This window comes from Ursus americanus, chromosome 6 (assembly GCF_024610735.1).
Source record: "Ursus americanus isolate L20-20 chromosome 6, mUrsAme1.1.p, whole genome shotgun sequence".
Lineage (NCBI taxonomy): Eukaryota > Metazoa > Chordata > Mammalia > Carnivora > Ursidae > Ursus > Ursus americanus.
The window spans coordinates 15,155,943-15,176,555 of NC_142132.1; the positions used below are offsets into that span (position 1 = coordinate 15,155,943).

At 34.2% G+C, this 20,613-nt stretch overlaps 1 protein-coding gene across 6 annotated transcripts in view; it reads right to left on the reverse strand.

The window, feature by feature from the left end:
- Window positions 1-20,613, reverse strand: part of ATRNL1 (attractin like 1) — a 747,087-nt gene that overhangs the window by 447,280 nt on the left and 279,194 nt on the right. For 4 of the 6 annotated variants that reach the window (XM_045803217.2, XM_045803216.2, XM_087862669.1 and 1 more), the window contains 2 exons: window positions 18,418-18,512; window positions 1,546-1,624 (listed from right to left, as the gene is read on the reverse strand). In XM_045803217.2, the coding sequence (XP_045659173.2) occupies window positions 1,546-1,624; window positions 18,418-18,512 (174 nt within the window). Of the gene's footprint in view, window positions 1-1,545; window positions 1,625-9,510; window positions 9,752-18,417; window positions 18,513-19,294; window positions 19,325-20,613 lie in introns of those variants that run through there. The other 2 variants (XR_015724716.1, XM_087862671.1) reach the window with 2 other exon arrangements.

Genomic DNA, 20,613 nt, shown 5'->3' on the forward strand with positions numbered 1-20,613 from the left:
AAGAAATCAATTTATTTGTCTTAACCACAAATTGAACCATCACTACTTTGAATAAATTGAAAGGAGGCTACAATTTAAAACATGAGCTAAATGTTCAATTGTTATACACATATTGCATACTCAATAAATATTTACTGAGATTAACTAAATGGAACAAAACATTTCCAACAATCTTACCAAGGCTTCCACCTTAACAGTAAAAATATTTAGAACAACTGAATATATTTCTAACTCATCACCTATTACAAAATTACATGGGATGCTGTTTTAAAAGGCAGATTTCCTGACCCCATCTCCAAACCTGATAAATCAAAATTTCTGAGATTTAGTTCTGGGAATATAAAAGTTACAAGCAATTTCTTCCATTAAAAAAAAAATCACTGTTCTAAACTAATTACAAAGGTCTTATGTATTTTTGTTAACAAATTTTAAAAATCTTCTAGAGACAGTTTATTGTGCCAAAGTAAATTTCAAATTAATAGTACAAGTTTCCATGAATTCCTTTTTTTAAAAATGATTTTATTTTTAAGTAATCTCTACAGCCAACATGCGACTCAAACTTAGAACCCTAAGATCAAGAGATACATGTTCTACCGACTGAGCCAGCCTAGTGTTCCATCATGAATTCTTAATTAATGAAGCTCAAAATGCCAAGATTTTACTATATGTTTGGCACCATAGTAACAAAATGTCTATATAATTCCCAAACTTCTCATTTTTTAACACATGTAATATAGGTTCTAGAATTGCAAAGACCTCATCATTCTTCCATTCTACATCTCCATGATTCTCTATACTAAAATAGATAATGACTTGATTTTCAGAAATCAAATATGGATATCTGCGAATCCACATATTTTCTTTAAAGAAGATTCCAACACTTTTATGCAAGAGTATATCTTTGATATAGAAGATGAAAACCAATAGAATTTCCTACGATGTAAATACAAAAAAAGTGAGCGTACTTTTTCTTAATCCGACATTGTATTTCATCTCGGTTACATTTTTTAAAAGTCAAAAACTTCAACTTATAAACCTTATTATGGAAGACATATTAAGTATAGGGTTTTTTTTTTTAACTTTCAGCACTGAAACTGACAAAAAGAACAGTATATTTCTAAGCTTGAAAGTAATAAAAAACTTGTTAATTTATCAGCATGCACAGAATTTCATTGTTTTGTATCAATATTAAGGTTAATAATTAAATTTATAGCTTCAATAGTAAATCAAATAATTGAAATCTCAGTCCCTAGTCATTAAAGAAGTAATCTATCTTAATTAAAATCACAGTAATTCATAACACTGCCATTTAAAAAATTAAGTGGTGTACAATATTTGTTACCCATCTTATTTTAATTGAATAGGGACAAGTTAACAAAGGAATGAAACTTTATTAATAATGCTACTTACTATTTTTACCTGAATCAGCACAATGGCATATATTTTTTTAATTTCAATTATTTGAATTAACAATAAAAGACCATGCTAGAATACCTTCCATAAACAAACAGATGTGAAAGACATGTGACAACAAAATCCTCTTACCTGTCGAACCAACTGACCACGTAATGTTGAGATTAAAGTTGTTTGATGCATTAATTGAAATATCCAAATTTTTGTTTGACTACCAAGAAAGAAAATATTAGGGTTAAAAAATAAAATTACATTAAATAATGTTTAATGTTTTAATTATGCCCATATTTCACAGATTCTATACATTTTGTCAATATTCAACTAAGTGTAGATGTCAGTTACACTTTTTGAATGAAAATATATGGGTGATAAATTCAAAGATAGTTTAAAGTTCCCATTTATCCTCCCTACTATAATCCAGCCTTCTGTATGTAAGCCAGAGGCTGCTGTAATTCATTGTTTGTATTTTGATTCTCTTTGCTTACCTGCAGTTAATAGTTAAATGATACAGGCTTGGGTTAGTCCAAAGTAATTTTACAGCAATGTAAGATTATTGTTTTGTTGAAAGATTTCTTCTTAGGTGCATATTGTATTACTATACACACATTTTTGTAGTGAAAAAATATATATAAAATACATAAACTAGAACTCTCAGGCGAAAATGGGTTAAAATTAAATCTATTGTCAAAATGTAGGAAATGCATAAATAATTAAGGTACCTATTTATTATTTTTTTATGTAGGATAAGTAGGAACCCCTGACCACTAATCTATATTAATTTCAGTAACTGTTCCAAGTTGAATATCATTTTAGTTATAAATTATATTTATATAATTAGATATAATGATGTTATAAGCATTCTTAGTGGCACCTGTCATGATAGTTTCACATCCTATAGTTTCAATGAAAATGTGTCTGGGCTCTTGACTTCAACTGGACAAGGCAGTGGAAAGTAAAACAGAAAGCTATAATTTGGAAGCAGTCAAGATGTCAGGAAATTGAAAAAGGAGAGGACGGTCAAGAGAGAAGCAAACTAGAATTATAGCTAATCTAAACCTACATGTATGACACTATGAATAATATTGTGGAGAAATATTACTCACACCCACATTTATTTTAAAGATTTTATTTATTTATTTGAGAAAGAGACCGAGTGGGGGGGGGGAGGGAGAAGCAGACTCCCTGCTGAGCAGGGACCTCCATCCTAGGACCCTGAGATCATCACCTGAGCCAAAGGAAAAAATCTAACTGACTGAGCCACCCAGACACTCCCACATTTTGAGTCAGATATTCCAATTATATTAAATTTCTTATATCTTCAAAGTTCATAAGTTTGGAATGACATTCTAATTACTTGGAATTAAACATTCAAGAGGCCAATGGTAAAATGAAATTCTGATATGTGCAACAACATAGATGAGCCTTGGAAATGTTAGGCTAAGTGAAACAGGCTAGAGACAAAAGAACAAATATTGTATGGTTACAATATTGTATGGTATGAGGTACCTAGAATATACAAATTCATAAAGACAGAAAGTAAAATAACATGGCTCCAGGGAGAAGAAATGAGGAATTATTGCTTAATGGATCTAGAAATTCTGTTTGGAATGATAAAAAAATTTGGTGATGGACAGTGGTGATGATTGCACAACATTGTAAATGTACTTAATGTCCACCTAAAAATGGTTAAAATGATAAAATTTATGTATATTTTACAATAAAAAAGAAGTCAGTGGTGATTTAACATAAGCTTTAATATCACACTGAAGAATGTAGTTTCTGACATTTTTAATGTCTTGGTAAAAAACATGCCACCTCAGTAAAGAGAAGGTTATACCTGAAAGACTATACATTTAAAATTCTTAGTTAAGAGTCAAACTTTAATTGTATTCCCAAGAATATGCACATTTCCTTAAAATCTAAAAAATAAGGAGCAACATAAAAAGAACTATTCTACTTTTTGAGAAGAGGGAGCCTATTTTACTGGAAAAGGAAAATTAACAAATTATATTTGTTGGCAAATCAAATAAATTACTGTAGAGGAATGAAGCTAGCAAATGGCAGGATATATATGGAGGTTTCATCTATCTGATATAACCTATTAAAATATGAATTATTTTAATATGATATGGATTAAAAGATAGATTAACATATAATAAAAAATACAGCAATAGAGAGTGACATCAGTAAGATGGCGAAATAGAAAGTGCCAACCCTTATCCTCCATAAAAACACGGATTTAACAATGTTATATGAACCAAAATACCTTTATGAGAGAATCAAAATCCAGTTAAAAAGTTGCAGTACCAAAGGTTAATACAAAACCAACAATGGCCACATTATAATGGGTAAGAAGAGCAATTTCACTTTACCCATTTCAGCCCCTGCCCCAGGACAGCATTCAGCATTAGAGAGATCATCTCAGCTTATGACTTCTACCTCAGGAAAAGGGAGAGTGTAGCATACACCCAACATCTCTGGCCTTTCACTGCAGTGCACAAAGCATCTGTTTCTGTTTCACCTCACCTACAGCACTAAGAGAACAAGCATAGTTCAGACATTGACAGCAGCTAAAAATAAAGAAAATAAGTGGGTGGCTTACTGCTGCTGTCATGGCTCCGCCACATTGAGAGAAGGTGCACAACCCTGAGACTTCTCCTCCAGAAGGAAGAATGAGGTGTGCATTCAACACCCTGGATTTTCTGTGCACTTTCCAAGGGGAAAAGGCAGACAGTTCACTATAGCCAGAATGACTCTCTGAAATTGAGAGAAGACATGCAAACCTAAGACTTATTCCCTAGGAGGAAGAAAGACTTGAATATGATAATTCATAGAAAAGCTTTCAGATGCTCCCAGTATCTATAGCTAGGCTGGTTGATGAAGGTCTTTCCCTTTGAAGCTGGTCCATAAACTCTAGGAGAAGCAGTTGTTTCTTCAAATGCGAGAGACACCAATGCAAAGCTACAAGGGAAATGAAGGACTAGAGAAATGACACAACCATAGAAACAAAATAAATCTCCAGTAACTAACTCTAAATAAATGGAGTTCTAGAATTGCCTGGCAAGTAATTCAAAATAATTACATTAAAGAAGTAAGGGAGTAATAAGAGACCACAGAAAGATAATTAAATGAAATCAAGAAAACATTATATGAACAAAATGTCAATATCAACGGAGACAGAACTATAAAAAAGAACCACAGAATACAATAAATCAATACAGATCCTCAAAAACAAACCTGACTGAGCAGAAGAAAGAATCAGTGAACTCAAAGGCAAATCATCTGAAGTTACACAGTAAGAGGAGCAAAAAGAAAAGAGAAAGAAAAAAGTGAAGAAAGCCTAGTGGACTTACGGAATACTTCAAGAAAAACCTATATATATATACTGAATATATATATATACAAACATATATATATATATATATATATATATATATATTGAAAGTCCCAGAAAGAGAAGAGAAAGAAAGGGGAAGAAATCTTATTTAAAGAAATAATGGCCTAAAATGTCCCAAATCTGGGAAGTATAGGCATCTAGATTCATGAAGCTGAAGAAAATAGAAGGAAAATGAACCCAAAGAAATCAAATCAAATCGTAAAACGTCAAAGACAGAATTTTGAAAGCACCAATAGCAAAGTGACTTATCACATACAAGTGAGCCCCATAAGGTTATGAGTGGATTTCTCAGAAGAAATGTTGCAGACTATAAGGGATTGAGAAGACACATTAAAAGTTTTCAAAGAAAAAATATACTGACCAGGAATACAATTCCTGGTAAAACTGTTCTTAAAAAAAAATGAGAGAGAAAGACTTTCACAGACAAACAGAAGCTGAGGAAGATCATCACCACTAGATCTGCTTAAAAAAAAAAAAAAAAGCTAAACTGTTATAACATCAGTGACAGAGTGAGAGGGGAAACAAAGGTAAAGTATAGACTTTTGGTTTGTGATTGAAGTTATGTTTTATCGGCTTAAAAAAGACTGCTATACCTATAATATATTGTATGTAAGTCTCATGATAACTACAAGGAAAAATACATATAGGATAAAAGAAAAAGAGCAAGAAATCAAAGCATATCACTACAAAAAATCAATAAAGCACAGTAAAAGACAGCAAGGGAGAAAAGAGGAACAAAAAAAAATAAGACAGACAACAATTAACAAAATGGCAATAGTAAATCCTCTCCTATCAATAATTAAACACAAATCCTTTAAACCCCCCATTCAAAAGACACAGAGTGCAGAGAAAGACGATTATCATATGATTTCTCTCATCTATGGAACATAAGAACTAGGAAGATCGGTAGGAGAAGAAAGGGATAAAGAAAGGGGGGGTAATCAGAAGGGGGAATGAAGCATGAGAGACTATGGACTCTGAGAAACAAACTGAGGGCTTCAGAGGGGAGGGGGGTGGGGGAATGGGATAGACTGGTGATGGGTAGTAAGGAGGGCACATATTGCATGGTGTTATACGCAACTAATGAATCATCGAACTTTACATAAGAAACCAGGGATGTACTGTATGGTGACTAACATAATATAATAAAAAACATTAAAAAAAAAAGACACAGAGTGGACAACTGGATTAAAAAAACAACAACAACACCCAACAACATGCTATCTAAAAGAGACTCATTTCAGATTTAAGGACACTTACAGACTAAATATGAAGGGATTGGAAAAGATATTCCATGAAAATAAGAAACAAAAGGAGGAAGAGGTAGCTATACTTATATGAGACAAAACAGACTTTAAGTCAAAATCTTTAACAAGAAACAAGCAAGGACATTATATAATGATAAATGGATCAATTAATCCAGAAGATATACTATGATAAATGCAAACACATCCACTATGAGAGCACCTAAATATAGAAACAAACATTGACACAACTGAAGGGAAGAATAGAAGGAACAGAATAATAGTAAGGGAGTTCAATACCCTACTTTCAACAATGGATAGAATACTCGAAGAGAAAATCAATAAGGAAAAAGTGGACTTGAACACTACAAAACACACGTGATAACAGACATAGAAACAAAAGCCCACATAAAAGCATCCGAACCCACATTCTGTTCACGGGCATATGGGATAGTCTCCAAACTACATCACATGTTAGGTCACAAAACAAGTCTTAACAAATTTAAGAAGACTGAAAACATATCAGTTATGTTTTCTGACCACAATGGAATGAAACTAGGAATCAAAAGCAGGAGGAAAATTTGAAAGTTAAAAAGTATGTAGAAATTTAACACATTTCTGAACTAATGGATCAAAAAATAAATCAAAAGGGAAATCAGAAAATACCTTGAGACAAAATAAAATGAAAAAATTATATACCAAAACCAATAGCGTGCCACAAAACCAGTTCAAAGAGAAAATTAGTAACAAATGTGACATTAAAAAAGAAGAGAGCTCTCAGGGGTGCCCAGTCAGTTAAACATCTGCCTTCTGCTCAGTTCATGATCCCAGGGTCCTGGGATAGAGCCCCACGTTGGGCTCCCTGCTCAGTGGGGAGTATGCTGCTCCTTCTCCTTCTGCTCTTCCCCCAAACTCATGCTGTCTCTCTTGCTCTCTGTCTGAAATAAATAAAATCTTAAAAAAAAGAAAAGAAGAGAGCTCTCAACTAAACAATCTCACTTCACACCTCAATTCAAAAGGGAACAAACTATGTTCAAAGTTAGCAAAAAGAAGTAAATATTAAAGATTAATGCAGAGATAAAGAGTAGAAAAGAAAAATCAACAAAACACGAGTTGTTTTTTAATCAAAATCGACACAACCTTTAGCAAGACTAAGACAAGAAAGAAGAATTAAAATGTAAAATCATAAATGATACATTACAAACTATGCTACAGAAATAAAAAGGATTAAGAGACTAATATGACTAATTATATATCAACAAACTGGATAACCAAAATGAAATCAATAATTCTTAAAATCATACAAACTACCAAGACAGATGAAGAAACAGAAAATATGAACAGATCAATAACATGCATCGAGACTGAGTAAACAGAAACCTCCCAACAAAGAAAAACTCAGAAACAAATGGTTTCACTGGTTCATTCCAGCAAACATTTAAAGAATTAATACCAATCCTTCTCAAATTCTTTCTAAAAACTACAGAGAAGGGAATACTTCCCAACTCATTTTATGAGGCCAGAGATAATCTGATACCAAAGCCAGACAATGACAGTACAAGAAATAAAAACTCTAGGCCAATAACACTGATGAGCACAGTTGCAAAAATCCTCAACAAATACTAGCAAATTGAATTCAACAGCACATTAAAAGGATCATTCACCATGATAAAGTGAGATTTATCCCTGGGATGAAAAGATAGGTCAACATACATAAATCAACTAATGTGATACACCACATTAACAGAATGTATAAAAATCATAACCATCTTGATATAGAAAAAGCATTTGGCAAAATTAATCATCCTTCATGACAAAAACCCTCAACAAATGAGCTATAAACGGAATGTACCCCAATATAATAAGGCCCATAACTGACAAGCCCAAGTAAACATCATACTCAATATAGAAAAATTGAAAGCTTTCCCTCTATGATCAGGAATAAGATACGGATGCCAACTCTCACCACTTCTATTGAACAAAGTATTGGACATCCTAGCAAAAACAATTAAGTAAGAGAAATAAATAAAAGGGACCCAAGTCAAAAAGGAAGAAGTAAAATAATATCTATTTACAGATGACATAATCTTATATGTAGAAAAACCTGAATACTGTATTCACACACACACACACACACACACACACACACACACACATCCATGCCTGTTAGAACTAATAAATTTAGTGAAGTTTCAGGATACAAAATGAACATTTAAAAAATCAGTTTTATTTCTATACACTAATAGCAAATTATGTTAAAAGAAAGTTAAGAAAACAATCCCATTTATAATAGTATCAAAAAGAAGAAAATACTTAGGAATAAACTTAACCAAGGAGATGAAAGATATACACTGAAAATTATACAACATTGATGTAAGAAAGAAGACACAAATAATGAAAAGATATCCTGTGTTCTCAGATTGGGAAACTTAATATTGTTTAAATGTCCATGTTACTTAAAGAAATCTATAAATCCAATATTATCTCATCAAATTCCTAGTGGCATTTTTACAGAAATGGAAAAAAACTATCTTAAAATTCATACAGAATCGTAAGAGACCTCAAAAAGCCAAAACAATCCTGAGAAAGAAGAACAAAGCTGGAGGTATTACACTGCCTGATTTCAAAATATATTACAAAGCTATAGTAATTAAAAATAGGGTACTTGCATAAAGATAGACATATGGTCCATAGAGAGCCCAGAAATGAACCCACACATACATTGTTATCTTCAATAAGGTTGCCAAGAATACACAATGAGGAAAGGACAGTCTCTTCAACAAATGATGATGGGAAAACTGGATATCCACATGAAAAGAATGAAACTGGATCCTTATTTTCTTAGGGCGCTAAGACTGCTATACGAAAAATACCACAGACTAGGGCAGAAGGAGTGGCTATAAAGAGCAGAATTGTACTTCTCACACATTTGGAGGCTGGGAATTCCAAAGTAAAGGTGCTGGAAAAGTTGGTATCTGTTGAGGTCACTTCCTATTTAATGGACAAGCCCCTTCTTGCTGTGTCCTCACATGGCAAAAGGAGGTGAGAGAACTCTCAAGAGCCTCCTTAAATTCCATTAATGAAGGCTCCATCCTCATGACCTAATTACCTTGCAAATGTCCCATCTCTAAATGCCATAACATTGAGCATTATGATTTAACACATGATTCTGGGGGGACACAAACATATATATAGAACACAAAGTGAATTAAAGAGACTGTGTAGATGTGTCTAGCAAGAAGTTGCTTTGGCCGAAGTCACAGAGGTTGTTGCCTGTTTTGTCCTCTAGGATGTTGATGGATTCCTGTCCCACACTTAGGTCTTTCATTCATTTTGAGTCTATTTTTGTGTATGGTGTAAGAAAAAGGTCCAGTTTCATTCTTCTGCATGTGGCTGTCCAATTTTCCCAACACCATTTGTTAAAGACACTGTTTTTTTTCCATTGGATATTCTTACCTGCTTTGTCAAATACTAGTGACCATAATGTTGAGGGTCCATTTCTGGGTTCTCTGTTCTGTTCCACTGATCTAAGGGTCTGTTTTTGTGTCAGAACCATATTGTCTTGATGATTAGTTTTATAATAGGTTTGAAGTACGTTATTGTGATGCCACCAGCTTTGGTTTTCTTCTTCACCATTCCTTTGGCTATTTGGGTCTTTTCTGGTTTCATACAAATTTTAAGATTATTTGTTTCAGCTCTGTGAAAAAAAATTGATGGTATTTTGATGGGATTGCACTGAATGTACAGATTGCTCTAGGTAGCAAAGCCACCTTAACAATATTGGTTCTTCCAATCCATAAGCATGGAATGTTTTCCCATTTCTTTGTGTCTTCCTCAAATTCTTTCATGAGTGTTCTATAGTTTTCAGAATACGGATCCTTTGCATCTTTGGTTAGGTTTATTTCTAGGTATCTTATGGTTTTGGGTGCACTTGTAAATGGGACTGGCTCTTAAATTTCTCCTTCTTCTCATTGTTAGTGTACAGAAATGAAACTGATTTCTCTACATTGATTTTATATCCTGCCACTTTGCTGAATTCCTGTATGAGTTCTAGCAATTTTGGAGTGGAGTCTTTTGGGTTTTCCACATAAAGTATCATGTCATCTGAGAAGAGTGAGAGTTTGACTTCTTCTTTGCCAATTCAGATGCCTTTTATTTCTTTTTGTTGTCTGATTGCTGATGCTAGGACTTCTAGTACTATGTTGAACAACAGTGGTGAGAGTGAACATTCCTGCCATGTTCCCCACCTCAGGGGAAAAGCTCTCAGTTTTTCCCCATTGAGAATGATATTCACTGTGAGCCTTTTGTATATGGCTTTTATGATATTGAGGTATGTCCCCTCTATCCGTACACTGTGAAGAGTTTTAATCAAGAAAGGATGCTTCTAAAGTGCTTTTTCTGCATCTATTGAGAGGATCATATGGTTCTTGCCCTTTCTTTTATTAATGTAGAGTATCACACTGATTAATTTGAGGATGTTGAATCACCCTTGCAACCCAGGAACACATCCTACTCAGTCATGGAGAATAATCCTTTTAATATACTATTAGATCCTACTGGCTAATATCTTGATGAGAATGAACTATGGGACTTCATCAAGATAAAAAGGTTTTGCACAGCAAAGGAAACAGTCCACAAAACCAAAAGACAACCAACAGAATGGGAGAAGATATTTGCAAATGACATATCAGATAAAGGGCTGGTATCTAAAATCTATAAAGAACTTACCAAACTCAACACCCAAAGAACATTAATCCAATCAAGAAATGGGCAGAATACATGAACAGACATTTCTCTAAAGAAGACATAAAAATGGCCAACACACACATGAAAAAATGCTCAACATCTCTCGGCATCAGGAAAATACAAGTCAAAACCACAAGGAGATACCACCTCACACCAGTCAGAAAGGCAAAAATTAAGCACTCAGTAAAAAACAGATGTTGGGGAGGATGTGGAGAAAGGGAAACCCTCTTACACTGTTGGTGAAAATGCAAGCTGGTGCAACCACTCTGGAAAACAGCATGGAGGTCCCCAAAAAAGCTGAAAATAGAACTACCCTACAACCCAGCAATTGCACTACTAGGTATTTACCCCAAAGATACAAATGAAGTGATCCAAAGGGGCACCTGCACCCCAATGTATAGCAGCAATGTCCACAATAGCCAAACTATGGAAAGAGCCCAGATGTCCATTGACAGATGGATAAAGATGATGTGGTGTATGTATATACAATGGAATACTACTCAGCCATCAAAAAAATGAAATCTTGCCATTTGCAACAATGTAGATGGAACTAGAGGGTATTATGCTAATACCCAGCAGGAGCGCACGGGGTGGGGAAGCGGGTTTCTGTGTTATGGGCATTAAGGAGAGCACTGAGTATTATATAAGACTGATGAATCAATGAACTCTACCATCTGAAACTAATAATACACTATATGTTAATTAATTGAATTTAAATTTAAAAAAAAAAAAGGACACAGGTTGACAAAGAGTCCATAGTGGAAACGTAGGGGAAGTGGGACAGATAGAGACGAGTACTCTCCAGTTAGCCTCTTAATAAATGATTTACAAATTTAGACAAAGTTAGAAAGAAAGAAAGAAAGAAAGAAAGAAAGAAAGAAAGAAAGAAAGAGAGAAAGAAAGGAAGGAAGAAAGGAAGAAAGAAAGAGAGAAAGACTGTGTAGGAAGATGGTGTCGGAGTAGGAGGACCCCAGGCTCATCTCTTCCCATGAACACAACAAGATAACTATTGAATCATCCTAAATACCCCAGAAATTGATCTGAAGACTGACAGAACAAACTCCAGGACTAAAAGGAGAGAAGAGGCCACATCAAAGAAGGTAGGAAGTGTGAAGATGTGGTTTAGGGGAGAAATGGATCGTGGGTGCTGTGGAAGGGAGGGAGCTGTGGTCACGGAGAAGGGCAAGAGAGAGAGAGGAGCACACAGAGAAGCACACAAGAACATTTCCCCAAAGCCACTGCCTTGGAAAATGAGAGGGGCTGAATTTCATGAGTTCTTGCAACTAGCAGGTCTTAAAGCCTAGAGTTTTAAAAGTCTGTAGGCTTGACTGGGACAGGGCCTGAAGGCCATTGTGCTGCTCCTGAAGAAAAATCAGGCAAATAACACAGGGGCAGACAGCATGGAAACAGCAATCTGAAAAACACCTCAGGGACACAGGGGTAGATCATTCTCTCTCCTGGGATCACATCCCTGAGAGGTAGCATTCATGGATATGCTTCTGGAGGAACAAATGAGCTGGCCATTTCCCTCCCCTGCCCCTCAGCATAAACACAGAGCCACCTATGGGGGAAGTACACACACTGGCTGCCTAACTTGCTTATATCAAGCCCAACCCCCCTTCACTCTGGTGGGCCTGCTTTCCTCGGTCAAGCTTGCCTCAGTCACACACACCAAAAATACTACATAAAGCTCCAGGATGTAGACACTACATGACCTCTTCCTCAGAAGGCCATTACTTTAAGAGAAGGAGGAGACGTAACTGCCATTTGTAATACACAGAACTAAGAGACTTAGACAAAATGCCAAGATGCAATTCATTCCAAATGAAAGAACAAGATATGGTCATGGCCAGAGATCTAAGCAAAACCAATATAAGTAACAAGCCTAATGGAGAATTTAAAGCAATAACCATAAGGACACTCATTGGATTTGGGAAAAGAATAGAAGACACATCAAATGTGATAGTGACACCATCAAATGTAATAACATTCATATTATAGGAGTCCCAAAAGAAGAAGAGAGAGAAAAGGGGGCAGAAAATTGATTTGAAGAAATAATAGCTGAAAACTTCCCTAATATGGGGAAGGAAACAGTCAGATCTAGGAGGCACAGAGAACACCCATCAAAATCAACAAAAGCAGGCCAATACCAAGATATACTGTAAGTTACTTACAAAATACAGTGATCAAAAAAAAATCATAAAAGTGGGGCACCTGGGTGGCTCAGTTGATTAAGTGTCTGACTTAGTTTCAGGTAATGATCTCAGTGTCCTGGGATCTGGCCCTGAGTTGGGCTCCCTGCTCAGCAGGGAGTCTACTTCTCCCTCTCCCTCTGCCACTTCCCCCACTCATATTCTCTCTCTCAAATAAAGAAATAAAATCTTTTAAATAACCATAAAAGCAGTAAGACAAAAGATGTCCTTAACTTACAAGGGAACACGCATAAGGCTAGCTAGAGATTTTGCAACAGAAACTTGGCAAGCCAAAGGGACTGGATGCTACATTAGAAGTGCTGAATGGGAAAAATCTGCAGCCAAAAATACTCTATCCAGCAAGGTTATCGTTCAGAATAGAAGCAGAAATAAAGAGTTTCCAAGATGAACAAAAACTAAAGGAGTTCATGACCACTAACCCTGCCCTGCAAGAAATATTAAAGGGTCCTCTTCGAATGGAAAGGAGAGACCAAAAGTGACACACAAGTAAGGATCAGAGAAAATCTCCAGAAACAATGAAAAACAAGTAATAAAATGGCAATAAATACATATCTGTCAATAATTACTTTGAATGTAAATGGATAAATGCTCCAATCAAAAGACACAGGGTGCCAGAATGGATAAAAAACAAAATCTATCTATATGCTGCCTACAAGAGACTCATTTTAGACCTAAAGACACTGCAGATTGAAAGTGAGGGGATAGAAAAATATTTATCATGCAAATGAATGTCAAAGGAAAGCTGGAGTAGCAATACTTATATGAGCCAAACTAGATATTAAAACAAAGACTGTAATAAGAGACAAAGAAGGGCACTATAAAATCATAAAGAGGAAAATCCAACAAGAACATAACAATTGCAAATACTAATGCACCCAACACGGGACACCCAAATATATAAAACAATTAGTAACAAATATAAAGAAAATAATAGATAGTAATGCAATAATAGTGGGAAACTTTAACACCCCACTGAAATCAAGGGACAGATCACCTAAACAGAAAGACAACAAGAAAAAAATGGCCTTGAATGACACACTGGACCACAAAGATGTAACATATTCAGAACATTCCATTCTAAAAGAGCAGAATACATTCTTTTCCAGTGCACATGCAGCATTCTCCACAATAGATCACATATTAGGTCACAAAACAGGCCTCAACAAATACAAAAAAACTGAAATCATACCATGTATCTTTCTTGACCACAATGCTGTAAAACCAGAAGTCAAACATAAGAAAATATATGAAAAGACTATAAAGACATGGAGGTTAAACAACATGCTACTAAACAATGAATGGGTCAAACAGGAAACCAAAAAAGAAATAAAAAAAAAAAATTACTTCTGTAAAACCAGAAGTCAAACATAAGAAAATATATGAAAAGACTATAAAGACATGGAGGTTAAACAACATGCTACTAAACAATGAATGGGTCAAACAGGAAACCAAAAAAGAAATAAAAAAAAAAAATTACATGGAAACAATTGAAAATGCAAACACAACACTCCAAAACCTTTGGGATGCAGCAAAAGCAGTCCTAAGAGGGAAGAATATGGCAATACAGGCCTACCCTAAGAAGCAAGAAAAATCTCAACTACACAACCTAATCTCACACCTAAAGGAACTAAAAAAGGAACAGCAAATGAGGCGTAAAGCCAGCAGAAGAAGGGAAATAATAAAGATTAGAGCAGAAATAAATGATATAGAAACTAAAAACCAATAGAACATATCCATGAAACCAGGAGCTGGTTCACTGAAAATAATTAATAAAATTGATAAACCCCTAGAGAGATTTATCAAAAAGAAGAGAAAAAGGGCCTAAATAAATAAAATCAAAAATGAAAGAGGAGAAATAACAATCCACACCACAGAAATACAATTATAAGAGAGTATTATGATAAAATATATGCCAACAAATGGGACAACCTAGAAGAAAAGGATAAATTCCTAGGAACATATTAACTACCAAAACTAAAACAGGAAGAAACAGAAAATGTGAACACACTGATAACCAGCAAAGAAAGCAAATCAGTAATCAAATACCTTTCAACAAACAAAAGTCCAGGACCAGATGGGTTCACAGGTAAATTCTACCAAACATTTAAAGAAAGAGTTAATATCTATTCTTCTCCAAATACTCCAAAATAACAGAAAAAGAAGGAAAACTTCCAAATTCATTCTATGAGGCCAGCATTACCCAGATACTGAAACCAGATAAAGAGTCCACAAAAAAGAGGGCTACAGGGCCAATATCTCTGATGAAAATAGCTGAAAAAATTCTCAACAAAGTGCTAGCAAAACAAATCTAGCAATACATAAAAAAAAAAAAAATCATTCACCACAATTAAGTGGGATTTATTCCTGGGCTGCAAGTATGGCTCAATATTTGCAAATCAAACAATATGATACAACATATTAATAAAACAAAGGATAAAAATCATAGGAACATTTTAATAGATGCAGAAAAAACACTTAACAAAGTAAAACATCTATGCATGATAAATGCATTCAACAAAGTTGGTTTAAAGGGAACATACCTCAACATAATAAAGGCTATATAGGAAAAACCCATAGCTAATATCATCCTCAATGGAGAAAAACTGGGAACTTTTCCTCTATAGTGAGGAACAAGACAGATGTCCACTCTCACCACTGTTATTTAACATAATATTGAAATTCCTACCCCAGCAATCAGACAATAAAGAAATGGAAGGTATCCAAATCAGCAAGGAAGAAGTCAAGCTTTCACTATTTACAGATGACATGATACTATATATAGAAAAACTGAAAGAGGCCATCAAAACTGATACATGAAATCTTGCCATTTGCAATGACGTGGATGGAGCTAGAGATTATTGTATTAAGTGAAATAAATCAGAGAAAGAAAAATGCCATATGATTTCACTCACATGTGGAATCTAAGAAACAAAACAGATGAACATGGGGGGGGGGGGCAGGAAGACAGAGACACAAACCAGAAAACAGACTCTTAACTATAGAGAACAAAAAGGTTTATTAGAGGGGAGGTGGGCTGAGGGATGGAGTAAATAGGTGATGGGTATTTAGACTTGTGATGAGCACTGGGCATTGTATGTAAGAGCTGAATCACTAAATTCTACACCTGAAAGTAACATTACACTGTGTGTTAACTAATTAGAATTTAATTAAAACTTGAAAAAAATTAAAAAATAAAAAATAAAAAATGGACAAAGGATCTGAATAGACTTTGAGAAAAATTTTGAGTATAGTTTGACAAACAGTGTTACATTAGTTTCAGGTGTAGAACATACGGATGCAGCATCGCTATACGGTGTGCTCACCACAAGTGCAGCTACCGTCTGTCACCACGCAATGCTATCACAAGATCACTGACTATGTTCCCTCTGTTGTATCTTTTATTCCTGTGACTTATTCTAATGAAAACATCCTGACGGCCAAGAAAAGGTACTCAACGTCACTATTGATCAGGGAAATGCAAATCAAAGCCAAATGAGATATTACCTCATACCAGTTAGAATGGCTCTTGCCAAAAAAGATAAGAAATAACAAGTGTTGTTGAGGATGTGGAAAAAAGGAGACCCTATGTACTACTGGTGGAAATGTAAATTAGTGCAGACACTATGGAAAAGAATATGGAAATTTATGAAAAATTTAAAAATAAAACTACCATATGATCCAACAATTCTACTTTTGGATATTTGTCCAATGAAAACGAAAATACTACCTCAAAAAGATATAGGTACTCCATGTTCACTGCAATATACAACACCCAAGATGTGGAAGCAATATAAGTGTCCCTCACTGCATAAAAGCACAAAGAAACCGTGGTATGCATATACAACAGAATAGTGTTCTGCCATAAAAAAAAGAAGAAAATCTTGCTATTTGCAATAACATGAAGAGATCTTGAGAGCACTATGCTAAGTGAAATATGTCAGACACAGAAAGACAAATATTGTATGATCTCACTTATGTGTGGAATCTAAACAAAACAAAATCTGTATCTCATAGATACAGAGAACAGACTGGTAATTGCCAGAGGTGGGGGTGGGGATGGGAGTGGGGTAATGAGGATTACTAGTCAACAGATATAAAATTTCAGCTATGCAAGAAAAATCAGTTCTACTTCTGTACAACACAGTGTCTATAGTTCACAATAGAAGTTTTAAGAGTATTGTATTCTTAAAAACTTTTTAGGAGAATAGATCTCATGTTAAGTGTTCTAACCACAATAAACAAAAAAGAATAATTCAAATATTTCATTACCATCTTCATTTTTTTAACATCTTCATTTTGAAAGAGTTCTTTTCAGTTTCAAAAGAATTAAAATTCCACCCAAATAAACTATATGGTTTCTATTCCCTTGACTTTTTAACTTTATAATAAAGTCTCAGATGGACAGGAATATATGTATGTTACTTCCAAAGAAACTTTGAGCCTTCTCCTGTGATGACTTACAATTAATCTTTCATACATTTAAACTTCATAAAGTTTTACAATTATATCACTGATGCAGTAAATTGCTTAAAGAAACAAGTAATCCATGATGCTAAATGAGATAAGTCAAAGAAAGACAAATACTTGTAATGATATCAATTATATGTAGAATCTAGAAAAGCCAAACTCATAAAAGCCCTTGGGGCTGGGGGTTGGGAGGAATTGGGGAGATGTTGTTTAAGGATAAAAACTTGCAACCAGTAGATAAATAAGTCCCAGAGAGCAAATGCACAGCATAGTTACCATAGACAACAATTCTATATTATGTATTTCAAAGTTGCTAAGAGACTAGTTTTAATTATTCCCACCACAAAAAAGAAATGATAATTACGTGACATAATAGAGGTATTAGCTGATGCTACCATGGTAATAATATTGCAACATATAAACGTATCAAAGCAGCTTGTTATATACACTTTAAACTTATACAATGTAATATGTCAATTATATCTCAATAAAAATTACTTAAAAAGAAGCCAGGAAGCGAGGATTTTTAAAAAGACAGTGAAAAATCTACTATTGTGTAACAATGTATATGAAAAAGGACATATTTAATATAGTATATTTTGAATTTATGGTTTTTATTTTCAAATAAGGCTACCCCCAGTTTAAGAGCATAATTATAAGCACAAACACTGTCATGAGACTGAAAAAATAATTAAAATATGTAATTTAAATTCTAGGACTGTTGGCAGAATCTGAAATATCAAACACACAAACTCCCTGAAGCACAAGGATATATAAGTCTTATGAAAAGAAAAAATTAACAGGATTAGTCTTTCTTCAAAAGCCCTGTAGTGTGATAATTCTGAGAAGCAGTTAAAATTACAATAAAAAATGATAAAAAAATTGTATCCCATGATATTAATAGAATTATATTATAAAAGTTAAATTATCATCTCACCTGTTCTGGGTTCGCTATGAAGTTTATGGCCGTATGGTGGCGATCATCTTCCTGTAATAAGCTGAAGGTAAACTGATAGTCAATCAAAAGGCTATCTGTGGGGGGAAAAAAATACAATCCTGATATGCACTTTCACAAGCTGATAAACAGAAGTTAGGTGAAAACATATTGTATATGAGTATTAAAAATAATTATCATTACTTATTAGTGGCTCAGTCAGACTGGCAAAAAAAAATCTTTGTCATCAAGCAACAAAAAGCAACAAATAGATATGGAAGAAGTCCTAATTCTTTAAAAATTGTACCTATTACTTCTGTTTTCATTACAAAAGTTCTACAAACAGAACAGATATTCTGAAAACTACACAAAAGTAAAAAAACTAAAAAGTCATCCATAACCTTACAACTAGAGAAAAATACAGGAAACATTTTGGTGCATTTGATTCCAGTTAAAATTTTGTAGATAGAAAAATAGACAGGCAGACATTTTGGTACCCTAATTACAAAAATCAAACTTTCTTGAAAACATGAACTTTAATAGATAAATAATATTTCATCACATACTATAATGCATTTACTTGTTCCTTTATTATTATGGTAATTTTATCCTTAGCAATTTTAAAATTACTCTGTGATAAACATCATTCTACAGAAGTAATTCATTAACAATTCACAAAAAGAAATCAGGGTAAACAATTTTTAATTTTGTTCATGTATAATGTTGAAACCAAGGTGAAACATTTGAGTGTTATGTAACGTGAGTAGCTTCATATGGTATAGAAGAGTGAAGAATTACTCGTTAATGTTAAACTGCCACCTTTACAAAAACATTTCAAATTATTTTAAATAGAGATGATTTCTGTTTTTCGGATACATACCTTTCATGTTATGCCCTCAGCCATTAAACACTATTAAAATAAAAAGTAAAGATAGGAATAATATCACTGAAATTATTGTTAAAATTATCAAGGCATTATTCTTTATGTTGCTTACTACATATACTTTATAAGATCCACCTTATATATTTCTCGTATAATTTAGTGTAAGGCAACATTTCATCTTTCTCAGAATTTACACGAGATAATGAGAATTATACAAGAGGTCATATTTCCAATTTTCATCTGACTGCCAGAAACGGCAGAGGTAAATTCAATGGGCCAGTGTGTTCTAGGCATTCGAGACGCAACAATAAATGAGAAAAATTTCTCTTCTCATGCAACTTATATCCTGTTGGACAGACATTAGAAATAAATAAATAACTTAAGGAAATAGTATAATAGATGACAATAAGTGTTTTGGAGCATAATAAACCAGTGAAAAAGAGAGAAACTACTGTCAGGGTAGGAGAGTGGTTGAAATTTTGAAAAGGAACATTTAAAGATGAAAGATAGTAGGAATATAAGCATAGAGTTTACTGAAGAAAATGCAATCCAGGCAGAAGACACAAGTACAAAAACCCTCAAAAAAAGAGTAAGTCTTAACTATGAATCTTGTAAAAAACAATGTTGGAAGAAATAGGCCACAGGTGATGTGGTGAGGATACTAGCAGTGGAGGTTACGAGAAGAGGTCAGATACTCAGCATGTGTACTTGGTAGATTCAACACACAGGATTAGCTGAATAACTGGATGTAGCATTTGAAAGTAAGAAAGGTAAAGCTTTTTGATCCAAGACCACACAAAATGTCAGCATTAACTGAGATGAGTAAGAATATACTAAGACGAATAAGTAAGAGTCAGCATTAACTACGATGAGTTGTTTAGTAGATAACAATTTGCAAATTATCAACATTTTTTATGAGATTTGAAACCCTGAAGCCAGAAAATCACCAGTTATACCCTGTGGCCTACCAATGTAAATAATCAAATCCGCAGGAGATGGAGGAGATAGCAACCTATGAGATAGGAATAAAACCAGAATTTAGTGTCATGAGAGTCAAGTAAATATGTTTAAAAAAGAGAGTAGGGATCACCCTGGTCAGTTCCAGCTGGCAAGGGTTCAGAGGTAAGACTGCAGTACTGAGGAAAGGTAGTATCTGTTCAAAATGAAGGGAGAATATGACTGGGAAATGCAAGCACCTCTAAACTAGTTCAAGAATCTGTCTGCATAGTTGGTACAGCCACTCTGGAAAACAGTGTGGAGGTCCCTTAAAAAGTTAAAAATTGAGCTACCCTATGATCCAGCCATTGCACTACTAG